This window comes from Talpa europaea (assembly GCF_964194135.1).
Source record: "Talpa europaea genome assembly, chromosome: 12".
In the NCBI taxonomy this organism is placed as follows: domain Eukaryota; kingdom Metazoa; phylum Chordata; class Mammalia; order Eulipotyphla; family Talpidae; genus Talpa; species Talpa europaea.
The window spans coordinates 46,706,165-46,731,913 of NC_140079.1; the positions used below are offsets into that span (position 1 = coordinate 46,706,165).

A 25,749-nucleotide genomic window follows, 5' to 3' on the forward strand; every position below is an offset into this window, starting at 1 on the left:
GAAGTGTGTGGTCTTTGCCCATTTTTTTTTTTTAATGACTTTCAGGTATCCTGATAACCCTGGGGGATTTGGGCATAGTAGTGTTTTTCCTCCTTGTAACTAGGTGCTGCAGATGAGGCACCAGGTTGGGGACAAGATCCCTCAGGGCACAATGGGAGGGGAATGAGCCTTGAGGGCTCTCAGCAAAGGGCTGCCTTCCCTTAGCCCTGGAGGAATGGGGGCATCAAAGCTATGCCCTGTGCTCTGGGGCACCCTGGCACTGCTGCCTTTTGCTGTGTTCCTTTCTTGACTGTAAAGGTGACAGACACTTAAAGCAGGTCCTTGAATGTTATTTCATTTCAGTGTCATTTTGTTTCATTGATGAGAACATTGATGAGAAGAAAAAGTCCCAAGCAGAGTTGGAGGAACTTACCTTATTCAAGAACCTGCATTTGTTACACAGTCGTTTCACTGAAAATCACATTTTTTGAGAAAACATGGACGATGTTAAATGAGGAATTGCTGTCTCTAATGGCCACCTTGAATCTGCTTACCACTTCCTGCTCTCCCAGCCTGGGTCCCCTTCCATCCTCTCTGTGCCTTTAAACTCCAGGTCATGGGCCTCCCCGGTGGCGCAGCAGTTGAGCGCTGGGTTGTGAAGCTGCCCGTGGTCTCTGCGGCTCCGGTTCGATCCCCGGCTGCTCCCTGGCCACGGGAGGAGGGTCCCACATGGCGCGCAGACCTCTCCTGCGGCCCGGTGCTCCCCCTCAGCAGTGTACTTCGGTCCTTCTGCCTGCTCTGCTCCCCGCTCTGGCTCGGGTGGATTCTCTCACCCTCCCGCGCTTCTGACTGTACCCAGTGCTTGTATAAATAAATAAATACATCTTTAAAAAATAAATAAATAAGTCTGTACTCACAAGCAGGATAGAATCATTTAAAAAAAAAATAAAATAAAATAAAAAAAAAATAAAAATAAAAATAAACTCCAGGTCATGCCATCTTCCTTCCTTCCTCATTCTTGGTGCCTCTAGGTCAACAAGGTCATGAGTCTATAAGTTGCTTTCCTTCCTCTTCAGCCTCTTCTCCTTCAAGGCCCATGCTCACTTTCTGCTCCCTTTGCTCTTAGGTGGGCTGTTGAGTCACCACTGACCTTGCAATTCACCAGCCTCTGCTTTAGAACACAAGGACTAGGGCCTATCCACATCTGCTCCACCTTCCTGACACAGGTCATCCACGGCAGGTACTGTGGATGGGATTGAGATGCCACCACACACAACTGTTCAGAACAAGGTCTAGCTTAGGGCCCAAGTTGACAGCAGGCCAACTGGCTAGACCCTTCTCTTCCAGTTGCCTTTGTGCCCTCTACCAGTTGATTCTCCTTCATGAGTCCTATCTCCTCCACAGGGACATGCTAAATGTCACAACTTGGGCTGAATACCTTGTTCCTTGGCTAACTACACCTTTTCCTTTTCTGGAAAATCACAGAAGGAGCAGCTAAGCACGAAGGGCCGGCCCTTCCGAGGCATGTCTGAAGAGGAGGTATTCACTGAGGTTGCCAACCTCTTCCGGGGTCAGGAAGACCTGCTTTCCGAGTTTGGACAGTTCCTGCCTGAGGCCAAGCGGTCCCTGGTGAGTACAGAGCTTCCACTTGACTAGGGAATCCTATGCCTCAAGGCTGCCCCCAGGGCCAGACCAGGTTTGTCTGCCCCTCAGGTTGCTGTGGGATCCCCCAGAAGCCACATGGTATAGACATCCTGTCAGAGCATCCAAAGGGCTGCTCTATACAGAGTGCTGGGTGCTAGGAAGGTTTGGGAGCTGGAGAGCATTCCCCTCCCACCCCCGCCCATGGAGATCCTACCTGCAGCAAGACCCTGTGGGAAGTACATGGGGGCTCAGGCACATCCTCCCCCTCTGTGGGTACCCAGTAGTGGGAACTGAGGCTTGACAGTGACTTGGGTAGGGGGCAGAGAGCAGAGGAGGGTCCTAGATGTGGGGCACTCAGGCTATACCATCAGCCTTTCTCCCTGCTGTGGTCTTAGCTCTCCTGGCTTCTTTTCATTGTCTGTTTTTCTTTTTTCTATGAGCTTTTTTTTAATTGAAGTAAAACTTACATAAAATTCACCATTTTAAAGTGAACAATTCAGTGACATTCAGTACAGCTACAGTGATATATAACCACTACCTCTGTCGAATTCCTGAACATTCCATACCCCAAATAAAGACCCTGTCCCCATTAGCAGTCATTCTTTATGCCCCTCCCCCAGTCCCTATAGAACCACTCATCTGCTTTCTATGGATTTGCCTGTTCTGGCATTTCCTACAAATGGATCACAAACTGTGTGGCCTTTCGTGTCTGGCTTCTCTCATTCGGCATCACGTTATCAAGGTTCATCCACATGGCATGTGTCAGGGCTTCACTCCTTTTTGTGGCTAATGATACTCTGATGTGTAGGTAGACTGTTCTGTTTTTATTTTACCGGTTGTCTCAGGACTTCACTCATTTTTATGCTTGAATAATACTCCACTGTGTGGATGGATCACAGCGTGTTCATCCATTTGTCCATTTATGGACATTTTGGTCATTTCTACTTTTGGGGCACTGCGAATAGTGCTGCTTGTGAACTTTTGTCTAAAGGATTGTTTAAACATCTGTTTTCGATTTTTTTTTTTTTAAAGATTTATTTATTTATTTATACAAGCACTGGGAACAGTCAGAAGCGCGGGAGGGTGAGAGAATTCACCAGAGCCAGAGGGGGGAACAGAACAGGCAGACTGACGAAATACACTGCTGAGGGGAGCAGCGGGCGCAGCAGGAGAGGTCTGTCGTGCCAGGTGGGACCCTTACCGGTGGCCAGAGATCGAACCAGCGCTGCAGAGGCTGCGGGCAGCTTTGTAGCCCAGTGCTCAACCGCTGCACCACCAGGGGAGGCCCCTGTTTTCAGTTCTTTGGAATCTGTACCTAGGAGTGGAATTACTGGGTCATATGGAAACTCTATGTTTAACTTTTTTGAGGAAGTGCCAGCATGTTTTCCACAGTGGCTACACCATTTCACATTCTCACTAGCCATATTCTAGGGTTTCACTTTCTCTGCATCCTCACCAACACTTTTTTCTATTTTTTTAAATCCAGCCATTCTAATGGGTTTGAAGTAGTATCTCATTGTGATTTTGATTTGCATTTTTCTGATGACTTACAATATTGAATATTTTTTCATGTGCATGTTGCTTGTTTCATGTGCTTTTACATCTTCTTTGGAGAAATGTCTATTTCAGTTCTTTGCCTGCTTTTCAGTTTGTTTTTCTGTTGTTGAATCATAAGAGTCCTTTATTTATTCTGGACTCTACACCTTTATCAAATATATTCCTCCATTCTTCAGATTGTCATTTCATTCTTATATTCCTTTTTTTAATTATTTTTTAAATAAGATTATTTATGCATACAAGAACTGGGGTATAGGTCAGAGGTGCAGGGGTGAAAGGATTCACCAGAGATAGAGTGGGGAGCAGAGCAGGCAGGTTGACAGACATACACTGCTGAGGGGAGCAGCAGGCAAGGCAGGAGAGGTCTACTGTGCCATGTGGGTCCCCTCCCTGGACAGGGATCGAACTCATGCTGCATTGGCTGCGGGCAGCCTCATAGTCTGAGCTTATCCCCTTGCTACACTAGGGAGGCCCCCATTCTTATTTTCTTTAATGCACATAAGTTTTTCCATTTTGATCAAGTCCAGTTTATTTTTTTTTTCTTTGTTGCTCATTCTTTTAGTGTCAAATCTAAGAATCCATTGCCACATCTGAGGTCATGAAAGTTTCCCCCCTATGTTTTCTTCTAATAGTTTAATAATTTTAGGTCTTTGATGCATTTTCAGTTAACTTTTGTATATGGTATGAGCTAAGTGATCCAGGTTCATTCTTTTGCACATGGAGACTTGTCCCAGCACCCTTCGTTTAAGAAAATAAATTATTCCTGTTGAATCATCTTATTATCCTTGTTGGAAATCAGTTGACTATAATTATATGGGTTTTTTTCTCACTCAGTTCTAATCCATTGAGCTCCATGTCTGTCTTTATGCCAGTACCATTCTGTGTAGATAATGGTAGTTTACAGTAAGTTCAAAATCAGAATTGAGTCTTTGAAATTTTTTCTTTTTCAAGGTTGTTCTGGCCATTCAAGGCCCCATGCAATTCATGAATTTGAAGATCAGCTTTTCCATTTCTTAAAAAAAGGCTAGTGGGATTTTGACAAGAATTGTATTGAATCTTGATTACTTTGGGGGATACAGATGGTCCCAGTCTTAGTAATGGTCCAAATTGGTGATCTTTCCACTTTCCAGAGGTGTGAAAGCAAGATGCATTCAGTAGAAGCCACGGTACTGTCCTCGCTGTGCTAGGCAGCATCAGTGAGACACGGCTTCCAGTTGTTTTGTTAACAGGATTCAATTTATGATGGATTTATTAGGACGTAACCTCATGGAAGATATTTACAATGTTAAGTCTTCCACTCCATGAACACCCTTTCAGTTATTTGTGTTTTCTTTATTTCTTTCAGCTGTAATTTCTAGTTTTCAGTGCACACATCTTGAATCTCTGTGGTAAAATTTATTCTCAAGTATTTCAGTCTTTTTCATCCTATTTTAAATGTGATTATTTTCTTAATTTCATTTTTAAATTGTTTGTCATTAGTTTATAGAAACACCAGTGAACTTTGTGTTTTAGCTTTATATTCTTTGCGGAGTCTATTAACTGTAATGATTTTTGTGGATTTGTTAGGATTTTCTGTATATCATGCCACCTGCTGATAGATAGTTTTCCTTTGTCCTTTCTAGTTTGGATGTCTTTCATTTCTTTTTCTTTCCTAATTGCTCTGGTTAGGACTTTAGTCCTGTGTTGAATAGAAATGGTGAGAGCAGACATCCTCATCTTGTTCCTGACCTTACAGGAATATTCTTCCATTTTCTGTCTTGCGTGTGATGTGAGCTGTGGGTTTTCATAGACATCATTTATCTAGTTGAGGAGTAGCTCTTCTAGTCCCAGTTTGGTGAGGGTTTCATTCCTCTTTTCCTTCTTCCTCTCAGCCCTTGATGACCACTGGGGTGTGAGCACATGAGGACCCCCAACCTCCACGTGTCCCTACTACCTCTCCCAGGTTCCACTTCTGAATAGAGATGCCTTAGGGTGACAGGTCAAGGGCAGCAGGTCTTGGAGGGTTGGTCTGGGGGACTGGGGAGTGTGTGAGAAAGGAGTCTAAGTTTGGACCTGTTAAGACTCTTGGTCAAATCAGGCAGCTCACATTGCATCACTGCATCTGCAGGACAGAGTGCTGACCCTTAGCTGGGATTCCTCCCAGAAATACTTTCAAACTCAGTTAGAGAAGCTCTGTGTCATCTCTGGGGAAGACATAAAGTCCTGGAGCTGTAGCCCATCCTTCCAACCTGCCTAGTGCCTTGGGTGTCCTCAGAGGTTGTCAGAGCCCCTGTGAGCACCAAACTGGGCTGTGGCACTTGCTTGGCCTCTTTGTGTGCTGCGGGTGGGCATGAGCCAGTGGCTCACCTCCTGGACCTCATTTCCTGCTCTCTTGCCTGAGGAATCAGTGGTCCTCCTGTTCAGGTAGGGAGTCAGCGAGCTGCTGTCCTATGATGCTTCCCACAGACCTGGCATGTCACAGTGTTTCAAAGGAGTAGCTGCAGTTTTGCAGAAAATCAAACATCATTCTGTACAACAATGACATCCCCCTAGAGTATCCACCTTTGAGGGCAGAACCTCCCTCTGCGTTCCCAGGCTGGCTGGATGCCCTCAGGTAGTACCGGGAGGATTTCATGTAACCCTGTTCTAGAATGCTGCCGGGGACGGGATGCTGGGCCTCTCAGCCTAGCGCACCTATTCAAGACCCCACTCTATTGTCCAGATTTCTTTTCCAAGTTTACTGTCTGCCTCTATGTGTCTCTGAAGTTCAGAACCTACCTGGATTCTTTTTTTTTTTTTTTTTTTTTTTTTTAATGCATAGAAGACCTGGGGTGTAGGCCACAGGTGCAGGGCTGAGAAGATTCACCAGAGACAGAGTGGGGAACAGAACAGGCAGACTGACTGAAACACACTGCTGAGGGGAGCAGCGGGCAAGACAGGAGAGGTCTGCTGCACCCCCCCTTCTTGATTCTTTTCTCTCATTTCCCAAATTTGTTCTTTGTGGTCTGGTTATCACTCTGCCGTCCTCCTCTCTATATACTCCTGGTTGCCAAGACTCCTAACTTTAGTTCCAGGGACCACATGGCCACAGGGAGCAGGCGTCCCACTGCCTGCCTCCCATTCACTCCCTTGTGAGGCACAGTCTCAGACTGTGATGCTCAGGCATCTTTGTCTCACTGTGAAACCCCAGCTTGCCCCTTCATGTGCTGGGTCGACCATCTCTGGATCCCATCCTCTTGGATCTGGTCTTGCATCTCAGCTCTGACCTCAGTGTTCACAACTCTTCTTCTGAACCCCAACCCTGCCAGGAGCTGGCCTTTGCAGAGTCATCACTATAGGAGCTGAGTGGTCCAGGGGGACCATGACCTCAGGGGTAAATGACTGAAAGATCTGGCCAAGTCCTAGACTAGCCTGGCTGTCCTGGCAGGGTCCAGGAGCCAGGACATCATGGTCTTCTCATCCTAAGGAGGCTCAAGAGCCACTGGCCTTAGGAGGTGGGCGGTGCAGCTCCTGGAGCAAGGGCTCATGGTAGCATTTGGTTGTGCCTGACTTTGTTGCCTTTTCACTGTGAGAACCTGGCAGATCTCTTAAGCCCCCTCATCTACAAAATGGTAATGAAGTTTCCCCCAGGTTTGTCAGAGTATTCCTTAGCAAAATGCCTGGCCTGCCAGGGAGAGTCCAGGGCTGCATGCAACATCCAGACTTCGCTGGCTATGAACACCTTCACAGAGAGTCGGGAAAGTAGGTGGGGAGCCCTGTCTGAGGACAGGGTACCATACAGAAACACTGTAATTGGTAAACCTTAAAAGCAGTCCATGGTGCTTGCCTGAGCTGTGCAGTTCTATGGTCTGGGCAGCCTTAGTGCCCTGGATTTTGCTAGGGGTGGGGGTGGGGAGGGGTGGGTTGTGCTGAAAGCTCCCCCTGGTGGGCATGAGTCAGCATCTACAAAGTTGGACACTGACAAAGCTGCCCTAGAAAGGTAAGCCTTTTCAACAAGAAACTATCTGGCAGTGACATTTGTTATCAAGTCAGCAATGTTTTTAAGTGTATTTTAGGTAATTAGGGTTATCTTTGTACATTTTAAAAAACTGACTCAGTTTTTACAGTTAAAAACACCCATATATGATTAGTATATAAAATGAATGAATTTCTGTCAAAACTGCAGGACCCAAAAATGAAGCTTGATTTTATTCTAATTAAAGTCAACTATTCAACCAAGATCCAGGGGGTCAATAAAATTCTTCTGTAAGGGGCCAGACAGTAACTATCTTAGGCTTTGTGGGTCAGCAGGTCAAAGCAGTCTTGAACCAGAAACCACTGAATGGGCATGACTCTGTGCCAATAAAACTGGTTATTTACAACAAGCTAAGCGCTTTGAATATGCTGGCCCCCAGGTCTTCGGGGGTCCATCTAGTGCATGTGTTTACAAATTGGGACGTTTAACTGAAAAGTAAGAACTTTCTAACTGTTAGGGCACAGTGAGTGATCTCTCTGGCTGAGGTGAGTGTGACTGCACAGGCAGTGGTTTCCCCTTGAGGTCCGCAGTCCCATACTCTGCTCATGTCATAGCAACCCCTACATGTCTCTTACAGGAAATAGCATGTGCATCTGTTCTAGGAACTACAGAAAAGAAATGCCAGTTGAGAATTTTTCCACTTAAAGATTTGTGAAGTAGCTTTGAGTCTTTGACCAACTGTTCTCCAATTAACTATAACCCCCTAAGGGACAGATTTTGCTGGTGGTTAAATGATAGACCTTTGTTGTTATAACAATACATACATACTTACGGGGAAAAAAATCAAGCATTAGTAAGGGTACCAAGTATGGAAAGTGAACTTCCTCTTGTCCTCAGTTTCCCAGTTACATTCCTCAGTTATATACTCTTTAGTGTCTTTTGTGTATGTATCTTTTCGGAAATTTTCTCTGCATGTGCAAACATTATCTTTTAAAAAAAATAAATGGCTGTTTGTTCTATCCCTAGGGCTTTTTTTTTTTTTTTTTCCCCCTTTTCACGTAACTGTGTATCAGGTACATGACCCAGAGACACCTGCTCATCTGAGAGTTGCTGACTGCTTTGGATACGTCAGGACTGTTTCACCTGCCCATACTTGGGGCCAACAACATGCCTTCTGTTGTGTTTCTGCACCAGCTCTTGTGGTGGGCACAGGAAACATGGTTCGGTTATAGAGATCGTTCAAAACATCGTGTGGGGCTTTACCCATAGTGTGGAAAAGGTCTGTCTGCCTTTTCCCTGCCTACTCTAGCTTTAGGGTGCATTCAGGGAAATGCAAAGCCTGAATAGATTCTTCCAGAACCATTCTTTGTAAATATTGCTATAAATACCCTTGCTTGGGATGAATGTCCCTAACCTCATGGTTAAGCTGGCCTCAGGCCTGGGAAGATGACCCCCCCCCATCCAGTGATTGCCCCCAAAATTCCATTTTCTCTTTCACAGAAAGGAGCATGGATTTGTCTAGAAGAGTACCCCCAAGGTCCTCCACCCCTCCCCAACTTCCCCATGATATCCTCTTTGTCTCAGAGCATTGTGTATGCCAGTCCTCCTGCCTGAAATGCCTTTCCTTTCTGTGGTGCTTTCGAATATACATTCAGACCCCCATTGTCAGTGGCCTGCTGGGTGATGCCTAAACAAGGGCCCAACTCTGGTGTCTCTGCCCACCCCCAGCCCTCCCTGTCTCCATCTGGACCCTCATCCACAGGGGCCTTCTGAGAGCCCTCGCCAGCCTCATGATGCTACCCCATGATGATCTGGGTACTTGGTCTCTCCCCCATGCATCTTGGGGACAGAGTCACTTTGCATGCAGGTTCCAGGACCTCTGGCCCCTAGCGGGCAGTGTGCTGGGGCCCTGGGCTGAGCAGAGGCAGTCCTATGTATACTCATACCTGGAGATCAGTACCCTGGCCTGGGTGTTTCCTAGTGCCATTCACCTCCTATGTGTATTCTCAGTTCACAGGAAATGGGCCATGCGAAATGAACAGTGTCCAGAAGAGTGAACATGAGAAGAATCTGGAACACAGCAAAAAGCGCTCTCGGCCCTCTCTCCTGCGTCCTGTGTCTGCACCTGCCAAGGTAATCCTTGACTGTGGGGTGCTCCAACAGCCTGTCCTCTGTAGGTGACCTGAGGAGCAAGTGCAAAGGCCTTGAATGCCAATTGTTAACCCTGATCTGTCTTGAAATTCACCAGATATGGGACTTTGGGAAGTTGCCCACCCCTAAGGTAGTCATTCACAGAGCTCCTGGCTCATGAAAGCGTCATGAGAAGGAGCACTCCCTCCTGTGGAGATGGATTATGTTGCTCAGTCTTTCCTTTTCTCACCTTCACAGTTCTTTCACTGTGAGGACTGTGATGGACAGTTGTGTGGGTCAGTCACTGCACAAGGCACCCCACTGAAGGGAGAGAGGATGAGATCCAGTTCCTGTTCCACTCACTACCTTAATTCCATCATCCCTCATGCGGTTACTAATTGGCTTTCTACCTTAAGGAAGATGTTTCTTTTCATCCCCACTTACATAGTTATTTCTGTCAGTCTGGATTCCAGTTTATAATCCATGACTGTCAGTTTATCTTGATGCCCAACTCTTCTTAATTTGACCAGTGGGCCCTGGAAGGTGACTTCTGTCACCTTGTGACATATCCTCATCATTCCTTAGGCACTTTGGAGAGGGTGTGGACTATACAGTAGCTTTCTTCATTCCTCAAGAATGTGGCCAAGTTCAGATCCAAGTCCAACTTAGAGACAAAAGGCTTCAGAGACTTAAAACACAGTCCTCCCAGTGCTGTTCCCATTCAGTTCCTTTCCCATCACCATCACAGCCCACAGGACAAAACAGACAGGGAGAAGTTTCTGATACTGTATCCTAGGGTACCTCTTCCTGGCTATTCTGACTTCATGGTGCCCTGCCTATTATCAGAACCCTAAACTGCTGATTTAAATCCCAGAGTGTGGGTGGGGAGGTCTTGTGACCTTCACCCTGTACCAGGTAATAGAGGCCAAGCTGGAGCTGGTCAGTTCTGAGAGGTTCGTGCACAGGGGTCCTGGGAAGAACTCACACCAACCTCATGGCTATTTCAGTGCTGATGATATTGTGGCTCTGACAGAGATGGACAGAGGAGCTCTGTGGGGTGCACAGAGCATCAGCTGTGCATAATTTCTTTCTGCAGAAGAAAATGAAACTCCGTGGTACCAAAGACCTGTCCATCGCCACTGTGGGCAAGTACGGGACCCTGCAGGAGTTCTCCTTCTTTGACAAGGTGCGCATTCTGCTGATGCCGCCAACCACCCCATCTGGGCTGACCTGCCCGGCTCAGATCTGCAGGAAGGAACTCTGCAAGGAAGGGCGGGGGGGGAACATTTGGGGTCTGGGAGGAGGTACTGGCCCCCAGCTCTCACAGCCACAGGTTGTATAGTCATCATCGAGCAGGTGGAGTGTGCAGCAGCTGCAAGTCAGGGGGGTTTGAGGACATACCAGCCCCACCAATGTAGGCACAGTCCCAGGGCTCCTGCCCAGGCCCGTGACAAGAGCCAGCAAGGTGACTGCATACACCAGAGGTCGGGCCTGGGAGCCTCCTGACTTGCCGTCCCCACAGGTACGCAGGGTGCTGAAGAGCCAGGAGGTCTATGAGAACTTCCTCCGCTGCATCGCACTCTTCAACCGGGAGCTCGTGTCTGGCTCTGAGCTCCTGCAGCTCGTCAGCCCATTTTTGGGGTGAGTGACCCTCTCTTGCTCCCCACCTAGGTTTCTTTAAACTCTGTCCTCCCTTCTGTTGGGCATTATTTTTGAAAAACGACTCTGTCATTGAATGGAAATAGCTCTAGACATGCATATAGATTCATCAGTACCTGTATAAAGAACAGACGTTAGGAAACCTTGCGTATGTGCCTGTGTGTCCATGTACTCCTCACTTATCTATAAAGGTTCTTTGTCCACTAGCACATTTGAGATGCTGACTGGCTCCTGCATCTCAGAGATCCTGCTGCCCACTGCAAACCCCGACAACCATTGATCTGTGCACTACCTCTAAACTTAATAACAAAAGTGTCACATAAACACAGAGGTAAAGTGTGTGACTTTAAGGGATCAGTTTGTTTTTTGTTTTTTTTTAAATAATATATTTTATTTTTATATTCCCCATACAATTGCAACCCCCCCATTCTGACCCCAATCCCTCCCCTCCCGCCCCCCACCCCCCAAAAAGTGTCTCTGGTTCATAGTTTTTTGTTGATTTTGATTTTCACTTTCTTATAGTTATTCATTTTCCTGGTCTCTTATTTAAGTTTTCTAGATTCCTGCTATGAGTGAGACCATCCGATATTTTTCTTTTTCTTTTTGGCTTATTTCACTAAGCATGATCCCTTCCAGCGCCATCCATGTTGCTGCAAATTGCATGTGTTTATCTTTTTTGAATGCTGAGTAATATTCCATGGTATATATGTACCACATCTTCTTGATCCAGTCATCTATTTTTGGGCATTTGGGCTGTTTCCAAAGCTTAGCTATTGTAAACAGTGCTGCTATAAACATAGGGGTGCAGGTGCTCTTTGGAATGGATGTTTCTGTGTTCTTTGGGTAAATACCTAGGAGTGGAATTGCTGGATCATATGGAAGCTCTATGTTTAGTAGGTCCAGAGATCTCCACACAGCTCTTCATAGTGGTTGGACCAGTCTGCACTAAGGGATCAGTTTTTTTCACCCAGCTTGATTTCCTAGAGAGTCACTTGAGTATGCTTTCTGCAGTTCTAGTGATCAGAAATGCAAGGAAGCAGGAAGAGTGTTTGGCACCCCTGTTGTCCAGAGAGAGCCCAATGGTGTAGCCATGGGAGGGTGGACATGGTCCTGGGACACGCACTCACATGCATGGTAGATGCACAGTGTGTTCTAGTAGCAGGTTTGTCAGGCCCCAGGGTCACTTTCCACTCCCCCTCCCTGCCATCTTGAGTTTCTTAGCTGGTTTGAGCCCCAGTTTCCCTGCTGTAAAGTGGGAATCAAAAACCTACCTACAGAGTTGGCTTTCTGCAGTGTCCTACTTAACCCTAAAGATACCTCAGGGCAGGTGCTGTCTGATCCCCATTCTATTTATTATAGGATTTTAACAATTTTTTAATGTAAAATAAAACAGATGCAAAAATCCTCATGACAGAAGAATGGCTTGATGAGTTGTTATCAGACACATCCCCTGTGTCTACTCCCAGGTCACAAATAGACCCTTGCTAGCCCCTGGGGTCCGGCCACACCGTCCTGATCATGCTCCTACCCCCAAAAGTGCTGGTGTGGGAGGGACTATACCTTTGCACTTCTTATGGCAGACCCAGACTCTTCTAGCCTCTGTTTACATGTGGGAACTCTGGACTGGGTTTGCCCAGAGAGTCAAAGAAGGTCATCAGGGTGATGGATGTGTTGGGGTAAGTGCCCCCTACAGAGTATTCTTGATGCCCAGCTGTAGCCTCAGACATTCTCTGCACAAATTTTATTTCTGTCTTCTGTCCCCACGTCTTGTTTGCTGTGGTTTTCCTGATGAGTTGAGTTGGTACAGCATGTTTACAGGTGGGGTTTAGCAGATGGCCTTCTTGTGGGGCCTGCAGGGAGCAGCAGGGTAGTAGATACAGTTTAACAAAGGGAATCCGGCTGGCTGCAGGTCACTTGCATTAAAATCACCCCACAGATGTGCATAGACATTTTGTTACTACTCATGAGTATATGTCCACAGTGGGTTTTCCTTGAAAAAGTCTCCTTCAAGGCAGAAGGCTTTGGGGCAGAGGTGACAGACTTTATCTGTCAAGGGCCAAGGATTGAGATTACTCAACTCTAGCCTCATCCTGCACCTGTAGCCACAGATGATATAAGCAAGTAGACATGACTATGTTGATAAAACTTTATTTACAAAGGCAGGTACCTGGTGGACACCCACCCCAGCCTCATGGTCGACCCTCTCCTCCAAGGAGAGCTGGCCCCAGTTCTGCCAGTCTAGGTCATCTCATCCAACATGTTTCATGTCCTCCTGTGAGTGGCTAGGCCTGGCTGGTGACAGAGGGGCCAGAGGCAAGTTCACATGTACATGAAGACTTGTAGTGGTTTACTCATGTGACATTTGGTTTGATCCACCTCTCGCCTCTCCTCTCTCACATTGAACTCTGACCATTTTTAACCACAGACATACTTCTAATGCAGCCATTCTAAAATCTCTGGATTACTCCCAGAAGACCCCAGGACGCTGACTCACTATTTATCTTTGTTTCTGAAGGAAATTTCCAGAACTCTTTGCACAGTTTAAGTCCTTCCTGGGTGTGAAAGAACTGTCATTTGCCCCACCCATGAGTGATAGATCTGGGGATGGAATAAGCCGGGAAATTGACTACGCATCGTGTAAGCGCATTGGATCCAGTTACCGAGCACTTCCCAAAACCTACCAGCAGCCCAAGTGCAGCGGAAGGACAGCCATCTGCAAGGAGGTATTGCCCTCTGGGGCTCACATGGGCTTAGTGGCACATATCCCCACCCCACCAAAAAAAAAACATTACCCTTGCTATACATGAAAGACTAAGTGTCTCCCCCAGATTTTGAATGATGGGTGGTGCTGGAATGTGACAAAACTAAATGCCTGAGTAAAGGTGACAGTTTCTTACCTCCTTGGTAGTTTTGGCAAGCAACAGAGCTTCCAGTTTAGGGTTTGGCTTATTCCTCTGTTAGACTAAATAACTGTTAGTTAAATTCTTTCTGCTATGATTCCATTTTCCCATTTCACCACCTTCTGTTTCCATTTAGCTTGATGGTTGAACTCTTTCAGGCTTATTACTTCGATTCAAGGATTCAGAGTGCCTGCTGATTCCAGCATAAAGTCCAGGGATGAAATTGGCCACATTGCCTGTGCTTGTAAATAAGGATTTTTTTTTTTTAAGATTTATTTATTTATACAAGATCTGGGGTACAGACCAGATGCGCAGGAGGGTGAGAAGATTCACCAGAGCCAGAGCGGAGAACAGAACAGGCAGACTGACGAAATACACTGCTGAGGGGAGCAGCGGGCAAGACAGGAGAGGTCTGCCGCACCATGTGGGACCCTCGCCGGCTGGCCGGCCGGCATCAAACCGGTGCTGCAGAGGCTGCGGACAGCTTCACAGCACGATGTTCAACCACCTGCGCCACCAGGGGAGGCCCTGTAAATAAGGATTTTATTGGCTCACAGTCCTGCCCTTCTGTTTTCATGTGGTCTGTGGCTGCTTCACTAGATCAAAGGCAGAATTGAGTGATCCCAACAGACCCAGTGACCAGTGACCTAACATATTTACCAGACCCAGTGACCTAATGTATTTACCACCTGGCCCTTTATAAAGTTTGCTGACTCCTGATAGTATAATTTGTTCACATCCCCAAAGTCATGTTTTCTCCTAAAACCACTTTAAAATTAATTTTACTGTGTACATGATAAAGTGATTTTTTGTAAAATAAAGATCCCATTACCATCCTCACATCTTCCATGCTGGAGGACACAGCACATACCGCTGGCCGCTGGGGTTTGCCATGCTGCTCAGTTTTGTTCTTGGTGCAGGTGCTGAATGACACCTGGGTCTCCTTCCCCTCCTGGTCAGAGGACTCCACCTTTGTCAGCTCCAAGAAGACACCCTATGAGGAGCAGCTGCACCGCTGTGAGGACGAACGATTTGAGGTGCGTGTACTAGTGCTGTAGATGCCCACCGGGATAGAGTTTCTGGGTACTTGCTGTTCCTTCCTGCTCTTTCCCTCTCTTGAAATGGATCCTTGGTCTCTTTACTGCCCTCAGCTCCCTTTGCGTGTCCAGGATTCCAGCTCCTTCCAGCAGGGGGCAGCTTCTAAAAGCTTGCCTATTTACCTTACTGCTTATGGGCTGACTCAATGATAGTGCTTTATTCTTTTTGTTTATAAGGGGAAAAAATTTTTTTTGAACTTAGTTTGATTAATATTAGGTTAACTGAAGTTGACTTTTTTGGTTGGAATATTTACTCAGCCCTGAGTGCCTGTCCCCAGCACCCCCACCTCCATGGGCGATCCTTTCCTGCCTTCCTTTCATAGTTAGATGTTGTCCTGGAAACCAACCTGGCCACCATCCGGGTGCTGGAGAGTGTGCAGAAGAAGTTGACTCGGATGGCGCCTGAGGACCAAGAGAAGTTCCGACTGGATGACTGTCTGGGTGGCACATCGGAGGTGATCCAGCGCCGTGCCATTCACCGCATCTATGGCGACAAAGCCCCAGAGATCATCGAGAGCCTCAAGAAGAACCCTGTCACTGCTGTGCCTGTCGTTCTGAAAAGGTGCCCTCTGCTCCTGGCCCCCCACCTGCTTGGGCCCCAGGGGCTCATTAGTACTGTTGTCACAGGCATGTCTTCAAAGGGCCCCAGGGCCTGGGCTGGCACTGTATTTCCAGTCTTCTTTCATTCTCTGTGCACTCCCGTGAGGGAAGCACAGTGAACACTGTGTTCTGCCTTGAGCATTATCATATCCAAATCATATCTATATCTAGCATGTTCTGCCTTGAGATTATCATATACAATTATTTGTGAATTTCAAACTATTTCAAAACACAGCAGCACCCTGTACACCATGGTGTGCCTGTTACTTGCTAACATGTCTCAGAGGCCTCCCTGCACCATTATTGATGAAGTAGCTGCCTCTACTGGTGCTGTGCTTGGCACTGGGGTGGCAGACTGAGCAAGGCCAACACTGTCCTTCCCTTGTGGAACTCAGAGTCCAGCAAGGGCGCCCCATGGTTTGTTTAACAACCACATGGAGTGTGGTCAGGGTCCTGACCAGGGCAGGAAAGACATTGAGGGCAGCAGTATTGGAGAAACCATAAAACCAGCCTAGTCACTTCAGTGGGCCTCGTTCCCACTTTCCTGCTTTATTCATTATGGAACCCACTGCACAGTCGGGCTGGTCTCCTCCTGAGATTGGAATGCATTGGGCCAGGGCTCTGGGTAGAAGACAGGTCGGCCCTGGGAGGGGTGACTCAGGCTGTCCCCTTGGGATACTCCCAGGCTGTCCCGGGCTGAGTCCCTCTGCCCCCTGCAGGCTGAAAGCCAAGGAGGAGGAGTGGCGGGAGGCGCAGCAGGGCTTCAACAAGATCTGGCGGGAGCAGTATGAAAAGGCATACCTAAAGTCCCTGGACCACCAGGCCGTGAATTTCAAGCAGAATGACACCAAGGCCCTTCGTTCCAAAAGCTTGCTCAATGAGATCGAGAGTGTCTATGATGAGGTGAGGCCTCCTTGGGCAGGTCTGAGCAGGCCTCGGGTGGGTTGCCGTACTCTGTGCCTGTTTCCCCAGCATCACCCTGCCAGGGCTGATAGGGATAAGTGCAGACATTTCTGTGACCTCAGCCTCTGGCCAACCTGGAGAAAGGATAGAGGATGGTAACAGCCCTGTCATTGTCAGCAGGGACTCCCAACGCCCCCGCTCCCCACACACACACACATGCACGCTCAGGCACACGTGCATGCATGAGCACACACACACAAGCCAGGGCCTCCGTGGCCCTTCCTGTAGGTGACTCTACCTGTTTACCCAGTGTCACCCTACCAGGGCTGCCATAGGTTTGAGGACAGATGTTTCTGTGACTCCAGTCTCTGGCCAACCTGGGAGAAGGCTGGAAAGTGGCAGCAGCTCTGTCATTGTCAACAAGGGTTCTTAATACCAACCCCACACCGCCACCACCACCGTCACTCCCCCCACACACACACACACACACTGTTCTGGGAGAAGGCTGGAAAGTGGCAGCAGCTCTGTCATTGTCAACAAGAGTTCTTAGCTCCCCTCCCCTCTCCCTACCACCACAGCCTCCCCCACACATACACATGCAAGCCTTTCCCATAGCAGCTTTCCTTTCTCTGCCACTGACCTAAGACCAGGCACTGTTAGAACCCTCAGCAGAAACATCCACTCTGGCTTACAGATCTTATTGTGCAGTTGTCCTCATTTTAGCATTGAAGAAACTGAGGCCTGAGAGGAGGCTGCTTGCCAGGGTCACAGGAAACTAGGTCTCCTATTGTACCACCTCCAGCCTCCAGCCAGGCCCTCCTGCTAGCATTGGTGCATACAGGTTTCTAGGCCTGAGCCAAAGAACTGATGCCAGGCCAGGCTCTCAGGCCTCCAGGTACATGGGTAATGGGAGGTTGGTCCATCTGGTCCAGATCAGAGTGTGATGCCAACAGATGCCCCAGGCTCCTACTTTGTAGCTCTACCCTAATGCTACCTCTCCCGTGTTTGCTTCGGCAGCACATATACTAATGCTACCTCTCCCCTAGCACCAGGAACAGCACTCAGAGGGCCGCAGTGCCCCCTCCAGTGAGCCGCACCTCATCTTTGTGTATGAAGACAGGCAGATCCTGGAAGATGCAGCTGCCCTCATCAGCTACTACGTGAAGCGACAGCCGGCCATCCAGAAGGAGGACCAGGGAGCCATCCACCAGCTGCTGCATCAGTTCCTGCCCAGCCTCTTCTTCTCACAGCAGCTGGACCTGGGTGCATCAGAGGACTCTGCTGATGAAGGCCGGGGCAGCCCTCAGGGGCAGAACGCAGACCTTGGTGACCGGAAGAAACCGGCACCTGAGCAGCAGGGCAGCTCCCCGGAGGAGAAAGGAGCTCCAGGGGAGGCGCCAGCTGCCGAGCAGCCATCACCACCGCATAAGCCGCTGGATGATGTCTACAGCCTCTTCTTCGCCAACAACAACTGGTACTTCTTCCTGCGCCTGCACCAGACCCTGTGTTCCAGGCTCCTGAAAATCTACCGTCAGGCACAGAAGCAACTTCTGGAGTACCGCGCTGAGAAGGAGCGTGAGAAGCTGCTGTGTGAGGGCCGCCGTGAGAAGGGCAGCGACCCCGCCATGGAGCTGCGGCTGAAGCAGCCCAGTGAGCCCAGGGGACAGTTGGGAGGGGGCAGGCCAAAGCATCTTAGAGAGCTGGGAAGGGACCAGGAGCGGGGCAAGTAGCTATGACCAAGCACCCCAAAGGTTTGGGTTCCCAGCCTGTATCAGAGAAGTCAGTTGTATTTTTACTGACTTTTCATTTGAAGTAATTATCTTAGATGAGACATATCAAGTGGGAAGTAGCAAAAACATTCGCCGGTACCTTACAGGCTCCCACTGTGGTAGCATGCTGGGTGGGACCAGGGCACCCAGTGTGCTCCCTCCCTTCTGGGTGTGAGGCTGTAGATAACGTCCTCCTGAGCCTGCCCTCTGGTCCACCCCATGGATTGAAGACCATATTGGGAAGGATGGTGGAAGGAGGCAGAATGTGGCTCCTGTGTTGGTGGAGATGTAGGTGCACCTGGCTGGTAAGTGCCTGTGACCCTGGTGGCTCTGCCTGCCTCCCCAGGTGAGGTGGAGCTGGAGGAGTACTACCCGGCCTTCCTGGACATGGTGCGGAGCCTGCTGGAGGGTGGGATTGACCCCACACAGTATGAGGACACCCTGCGAGAGATGTTTACCATCCATGCCTATGTGGGCTTCACCATGGACAAGCTGGTGCAGAGCATCGCCCGGCAGGTAAACAGCCTAAGACACTGGGGTACCCCACCCTCCTCCACTTTGAAGACCCACATGTACACCACTGCCTGCTGTGCTTGTGGCCCCATGATTATAAGTTCCTTTTATTTTTAAATTGAGGTAGAATTCACATAATGTAGAATTCACTATTTTAAAAGTTAGTGATTCAAAGGGAAACCCTATCCCATGAGCAGTAGCTCCCCATCTCCTGGCCCCACAACCTCCTGGCTTCTCACAACCACCAGTCTGCTTTCTGCCTGTATTTGCCTATTCATATGAATGGATCACATACCATGTGGACTTTTGTGTCTGGTCTCTCACTCAGCATCATGTTTTCAAGGTTCATTCCCATCATTTGTGTTTGTGTGTGTGTGTGTGTGTGTGTGTAGCATTCCTTTTTATGACTAATATTCCATTGTATGTATAGTCATATGTCACTCAGTAACAGAATGCATTCTGTGAAAAGTGTTATCAGATGATTTCATTGCTGTGTAAACACCAGAGTGTAATGACAGACCTACATAGTATGACCTACTGTGCTCCTAGGCTAGATATAAGGCCCTCATTGTACATCGTACTTGACCAGAATATCATTATGCTTTTCATGACTGAATACATCACATTTTATTCATTAGTTACCCATTGCTGGACAGTTGGGTTGTTGCCACCTTTTGGTGATGTGAGCAGTGCCACTGTGACATGCACATACAAGGAATTGTTTGAGTCCCTGGTGGACAGACTTTATTGAGGATAATTTGCACCATTGTGAATAACCCTTCCCCACATATCTCCTGGGGGGAAATATCAGTGATGTTTGTCAGTATTGTTTATGGTAGCAGAAGAATTGCCCACAGCTAAATGTCCGCCAGAGGAAACAGGTCTCGTAAATATAAACTGCCAAGTCTCGAAGGTCTGGAACATGAGTCCTGCTGGGTTACCACTGGAGTTGTTCAGCTTGACTTGTTTCCTGATTATCAAGTAAGGCTATTCACTTTAAGGCGGAAATGAAGATGGGGAAAGAATAATGGCATTACTTTCCCACCCAGATCCAGTCATTTGAAATATTTTAGAATCTAGAATTATTTCAAGCATTTCCTTCCAGGTTTTTAAAGCATTTTATTAAAGTAAAGCACACATAGAGAAGTGTCCAAGTTCTGAAAATGCAGCTTGGTTGGTTTTCACAGACGGCCCCCCTCCCTTCCCCCCTTGTGTGCACTCCCCATCTATGGGCAGATTCCCTGGTTTCCAGCTGCATGTGAATGGAAGCACACAGCATGTCTGACTGCATACAGGCAGTGTGATTCTGGGAGAACCTCTCTTTTGAGATGCTGTGGCTCCTCCATTCCTCTCCCTGGGAAGGCTCTGGGGAACACGCCCTCACTGGGCCCTTACAACTGTCATGTTTATCTCCTGGTAGCTGTCCAAGCCCATTTTCCTAGCATCCCTGGGTGGGGTGCCAGTGCGTGCCTCTGCCTTAGAGCTCAGCTTCCTGGTGCATTTGTCACCGCCTAGTGCTTGGGTCAGTGCTTGCCTCAGGGTCTATCTTCCTAGACCAAGGGGACTGTGGGACCACATTGTGACGTTGCATTTCCCCAGTGGCTCATGGGGTCAGCATCTCTGTCCTTCTGTGGCCCTTTGGACACATGGCTTGTGACGAACCCATCCACACTGCCCTTTTTCCTGACACCCTAACCTCGTCTTACACCGCCTTTGTTTCCCTTCAGGGGCAGGAATGAACCTGCCCCTAGCACTTTAATTAATGCTTTAAAAAAATTCCCCTCTCTAAAATGTATATTGTAGAACTTGTTAAAAATGAAATTAAAAAGAAGATAAGCAGTAAAAATGGAGTTGTGTAGCTGGTGTTGTAAGGGAGCCAGACCCCCAGATGTGGTACCTTAAAGCCTACTGGAAATCCCCTGGGCCAGATGCCTACAGGACCCGCTCTACATCCTTGTGGGCCGGGTCCATGTTCTTTGCCTCTTTTTTGTTGTTGTTAATTAGCATTGCTTGCTTTCAGTAAGAGCAGCCAGTGTTTATTGGGAAACTTGTGTGTGCCAGCCGCCAGGAGACTCACATGTCCACATGTCATCCTGTTCACCCAACAAAGCGTCATGTGGGGAAGAGCCTGACTTCCTGAGTCTGCCCCACAGCCGGTGCCCCATGCCAGTTCCATCTAACCCTGTGACCCCCACTTGTTTTGTTACTCATTTTTCCCTAAAACTAAATATTTGAAATGTGCTTGTAGGAATTAAAGAAATTGTGTTTATTGCTGAACATGCAGGGAAAAATAACTACCTGCAATAGTGCCACTTTTATATAATTACCATTCCCATTTTGGCACCTTTTTTCCCATACTTTGTGAGTTCTCATACTCAGGCAGGATTTGCATTCTAGTCTAGTTTGGTCTGGTCTAGTTGAACCTGCTTTCTTTGTCTCTGGTCTCCTAGGCTCTGGTCTAGACTAGTTTGCTCTACCCTGAGCTAGTCTGCATCCAGTTGCTGCATCCCTGTGTTGGCTTTGGTGCATGTTCCTAGGTGAGGCAGGGACTCCAGCAGGAGGTGGACACAGGGCTTGTGCTTCACCCCTTCTGGGGGTGCCTGCCCGGCACCCTGAACTCTCCTCCCGCAGCTGCACCACCTGGTGAGCGATGACGTCTGTCTGAAGGTGGTAGAGCTCTACATGAATGAAAAGAAGCGGGGGGCTGCAGGTGGGAACCTGTCCTCACGCTGTGTCCGTGCCGCCAGGGAGACCAGTTACCAGTGGAAGGCTGAGCGGTGCATGGCGGATGAGAACTGCTTCAAGGTAAGGGGTCAACCTCTAGGGCTGGGGTACCAGGAGTGCCTTGTAGGAGAGGGGTGCTGCAGTTAGGCCAGTGGGTGGGTCTGAGGTGGACCACAACTCAGCCACTGGCCAGCTGATACCATGTGCTTTTTGAGGCTGCAGGACACTGCCTCAGCCTAGAGAGTGCCTAGTGCAAGGTCCCTTGAAGAAGGATGGGGCCTGAAGCTTGGCAAAGACAGGTCATTGATGACCTTTGACCTTGTCCTGTGCCAGCTGGGCCATCCTGTGACTTCAGCTCTTCCTCCCCTGGGTCCCCAGGTGATGTTCCTCCAGCGCAAAGGGCAGGTGATCATGACCATTGAACTTCTGGACACCGAGGAAGCACAGACAGAAGACCCCGTGGAGGTCCAGGTGAGACCCAGCCCTGTGTTCTGTGCCTTGTGCACACTGTGGGCCGCCCCATGAGGCCCATGCACATGCCGGCCAGGCACAAACCCAAGTCGTCCACCCAGAGAAACCTCACATGCAGGCTGAAAGGTCTCTTTGGAAACCCAAGAGGGGGTGGGAACTGTAGATGACCACTCAAGAGCCAGTGGGTGTGTCTCATGGCAGTAGGGCCAGTGAGAGCCAGCCTTACTCCTCCCCCACATCCCTGGCTCCTTCCCATCTGCTGCTGTGACACCCCCATCCTGCTCACCACGGCTGTGGAGTCTTAGACTCCTGATCCATACTCCCCATGTCTAAATATCAAGAGGGCTCTGAGCCTGATCTCTGACCACCAGGAGGGAACCTGCCAGGCCTGCACTGTATCATACATTCCTCTTGGTGCCATTGTGTCCGTAGAAGCAGGCCTGTAAGCCTCAAGCCTCCTTCACAGCTGGTCTTACCCTATTGCCCTCACAGCCACCAGTGCTCCTGGCCTACTTCAGGGCACTCCACACAGGAAATGCTTTCCAAAATAAGTGAGGGTGGGGGGCTATACACCCTGCCTCCCTTCTCTTAATTTTCTACAAATGTGGAGGGGCCTTGGTTTTAATGGGGTAGTAAGCAGATGATAGTCCATGGACAAGCCAAGCCACCCAAGGTACACATGGGTGTCCTGTGATCCCCACCTGTTACTTATCCAGCCCCTACCTGGTTTACCCCTTTCTTTACTTGCAATGCAAGTCCTGATGCCCGTTCCTGCCCCCACCGCTGTCTGCTGTCCATGTCAGGCTCCCGCTCCATCCCACCCCCATGTGAACCTATCACAAGATGAATACAGAAAGAACCCAACAGGGATTTAGTCACTCAAATATGACACCAGTCTCTGTCTCCCTAAGTCTTTGGGGAAGTGGGGTTGAATCCCTGGGAGCCCTGAGCTCAGGTCCTGGCTGAGGGCCTACACCCCTGATGCAAGGCTTCACGCTCTTGTCCCTGTTTCCCTGCAGCACCTGGCTCGCTATGTGGAACAGTATGTGGGGACTGAGGGTGCATCCAGCTCGCCCACTGAGGGCTTCCTCCTGAAGCCTGTGTTCCTGCAGAGGTAAGAGGATCCATGGTGGACTCAGGGAGTCCCCTGTTCTTGGTGAGGCTGAAAGACAGTGCATCCTCTATCCGAGAGCACTTATTGGACACCTGATATGTACCGAGGTATGGTGCTGCCCTCCTGAGGCTTACAGTCTAGGGTGACCAGAGCTACACGTGAGAGCAGTCCCAAGATGATGAGGTCCACGCTTATCAAGGGAATCCACTCTGCCCGAGAGATCTGAGACCCCAGATGCATAAGTCAGAGGAGGAGGTGAGAGCCTAGAGGGAGAAGCTTCCAGAAATGGCAGTTATCAAGTCAGAGGCAGGGGTGACCACCATATCAGGGTTTGGGACTTTATGATCAACGGGGGCCATTAGTGGGTGTTTAGATTTGAATGGGGACCACTTTCCAAGTGGGAACCAATCTGGGGGAGCAGTCCCAAGGGTCCCGGGCTCATTGATAGGAATTAATGAGGGTCCCTAAGCAAGGAGGGGTTTCAGGAAGGAGGGAAGCTTACCAGATGTGGAGGGAAAGGAGACCCAGGGGAGGAAGCTCCTGCTGGAGGAACCAGAGGAAGAAAACGCAGGTGGCTAGAAGTTCCTGGGGGGAGCAGATTGGTGGGGGCTCCATATTGCCAGCACCAGGCAGGACTAAGGTTTGTTTTTGCTGCATTTGAGATTGGGTGACAATTTTTCGGGGTTCCAGTTTGCATTTCCCCAACATCTGGGTAATTGGACATATTATGGGTCTCGAGGATTTCCTACTCTGCAAATCTTCCCCTCACCCCAGGAACCTCAAGAAGTTCCGAAGGTGGCAGTGTGAGCAGGTGCGGGCCTTACGGGGGGAGGCCAAGAGCTCCTGGAAGCGGCTGGTTGGGGTGGAGAGCGCCTGCAATGTGGACTGCCGCTTCAAGCTCAGCTCCCACAAGATGATGTTCATCGTGAACTCTGAGGACTACATGTACCGCCGTGGGACCCTCTGCCGCGCCAAACAGGTTTCTCCTCTGCCCAGCCCTTGGTCATCTGGGAGTGTCTACCCCCAGAGATCCAGCCCATCACCATCTGTGGGTTCCTGGGTCCTGAGATCCAGCCCATGGCTGTCCTGGGTAGCTGGATGTCCTGACTCCCTTCCTCCCTGCCCCCTGCAGGTGCAGCCCCTGGTCCTGCTGCGGCACCACCGGCACTTTGAGGAATGGCACGGCCGCTGGCTGGAGCACAACGTGACAGTGGAAGCAGCCAGCCTGGTGCAGGACTGGCTGATGGGTGAGGAGGATGAGGACATGCTGCCCTGCAAGACACTGTGTGAGACAGCGCATGTGCACGGCCTGCCGGTCACCCGCTATCGTGTGCAGTACAGCCGCCGCCCCGCCTCGCCCTGACACTCCATGGCACCACCTCAAGGTTCGGCCTGAGTATATATCAGGCGTCTCCATGAACAACCTGCAGGAGGAGAGGATTCCCAGCCTTGCTGCCGGGCTGCAGCCTCCAGAGACGGGGAGGGGCATGCTGGCCTCCATCCTATGCTGTCTTCCCCTCAGCTTGCAGATGTGCCAAACCTGAACCCTGCACTTGAATTCTGGGGACTCTGTCCCCACTGTAAGTGGGAGGATCAACACGGGGCTGCAGAGCAGGGATTGCATTCATGTCCCTGACTGGCCCTTCATATGTGCCAAATCCCTAGGCAGGGTTACCGGTCCTTCTGTGCATACGGTTTCTAGAAAAGTCAGTGACAAGCCATTCAAGGGCACTCATGGGGGGTTGGGGGTGGGGTGGGGAAGTTATCAGTGTTCAAGAGACCCCATCATGGAAGGAGTCGACTCAGTTAGGCCTGCTTGAAAAACATGTCCTTTCCAAGTGGTTCTGAGAGCTTCTGGAATTATCACCTGCATCTGACAGTTTGGGCATTGACTTGGCCCAGCTGACCCTGGGGGTCCTTAGTCACTTTAAGGCCTGAGAAGCCCTTCCATCCAAACTGTTGGGATTTCACTTTTACATCAAGACGTGGAGTGGGCTGGGGACACCAGAACTGCCTGGAAGATCCCACTCTGGGATAAAGAAAGGCCAAACCCCACATTGATTCTACAGACAGACTTGGGGTTATTAGGACAAGATCTCCACCAGATGTTCCTACCAAGCTCGTGGGCCCCACACTGGAGGACCCTGGATATTCTATAAACATATATGCACACACATATTTATTCCTTCTCACTCCCTTAGTGGTTGTAACTTTGCAACAGCCAGGTCTCGCAGCTTCTTTGGGTGAAAGTCCCTTTCACGGAACTCCGCATGTCACCCTTATATCCAGGTCCCATAGCTGCCACCGGGAGAGATGTGGCATGAGGGACTCACAGTCAGTCTCCTGCAGAGGCATCGAAGGCTGCTGTGCCACTGCCACCAACCTGTACCATGAAACCTCTGGTCAGACCCCTGGCTCAGAGAGGTGACCCACGACTGTGAGCCTGGAACAGCCCCGTGCAGCCCTCATCCTGAGAGCCAGCAAGTGGAGACTTATTTCTAGAAGTTACCTGTGGGACTCAAGGTTGGTGAAACCTTGACTCTTAGGTCTGGGCAATTCCGGGCCAGTCTGTCCCACCAGGGTCTCCTGCCTGTGTTTCCTCAAGTGTAGCCCAGGCACTTTGGGCATCTTTGTTTTGTAAGAAGGGGATTCTTGTGAGGATCCTGCACCAGACCCTTGGCAGCCTGCTTCCTGGGGACCCCCTGTCTGTGCCTCAAATGGACTGGATGTGATCAGATCCCACAAAGTCCCCAGC

The 25,749-nt window shown here is 49.4% G+C and overlaps 1 protein-coding gene across 3 annotated transcripts in view; it reads left to right on the top strand.

Moving 5' to 3' along the window:
• SIN3B (SIN3 transcription regulator family member B) overlaps nt 1–24,357 on the top strand; it is a gene marked incomplete at both ends in the record, with an annotated part of 35,356 nt that extends 10,999 nt beyond the window's left edge. Inside the window, 15 exons of one of the 3 annotated variants that reach the window (XM_084249706.1) lie at nt 1,465–1,608; nt 9,125–9,247; nt 10,278–10,430; nt 10,767–10,885; nt 13,419–13,626; nt 14,724–14,840; nt 15,224–15,462; nt 16,220–16,403; nt 17,450–18,053; nt 18,519–18,688; nt 21,317–21,490; nt 21,788–21,880; nt 22,900–22,994; nt 23,769–23,973; nt 24,127–24,357. In XM_084249706.1, the coding sequence (XP_084105832.1) occupies nt 1,465–1,608; nt 9,125–9,247; nt 10,278–10,430; nt 10,767–10,885; nt 13,419–13,626; nt 14,724–14,840; nt 15,224–15,462; nt 16,220–16,403; nt 17,450–18,053; nt 18,519–18,688; nt 21,317–21,490; nt 21,788–21,880; nt 22,900–22,994; nt 23,769–23,973; nt 24,127–24,357 (2,859 nt within the window). Of the gene's footprint in view, nt 1–1,464; nt 1,609–9,124; nt 9,248–10,277; nt 10,431–10,766; nt 10,886–13,418; nt 13,627–14,621; nt 14,841–15,223; nt 15,463–16,219; nt 16,404–17,449; nt 18,054–18,518; nt 18,689–21,316; nt 21,491–21,787; nt 21,881–22,899; nt 22,995–23,768; nt 23,974–24,126 lie in introns of all 3 variants that reach the window. The other 2 variants (XM_084249705.1, XM_084249707.1) reach the window with 2 other exon arrangements.
• Nucleotides 24,358–25,749: the final 1,392 nt, after the last annotated feature.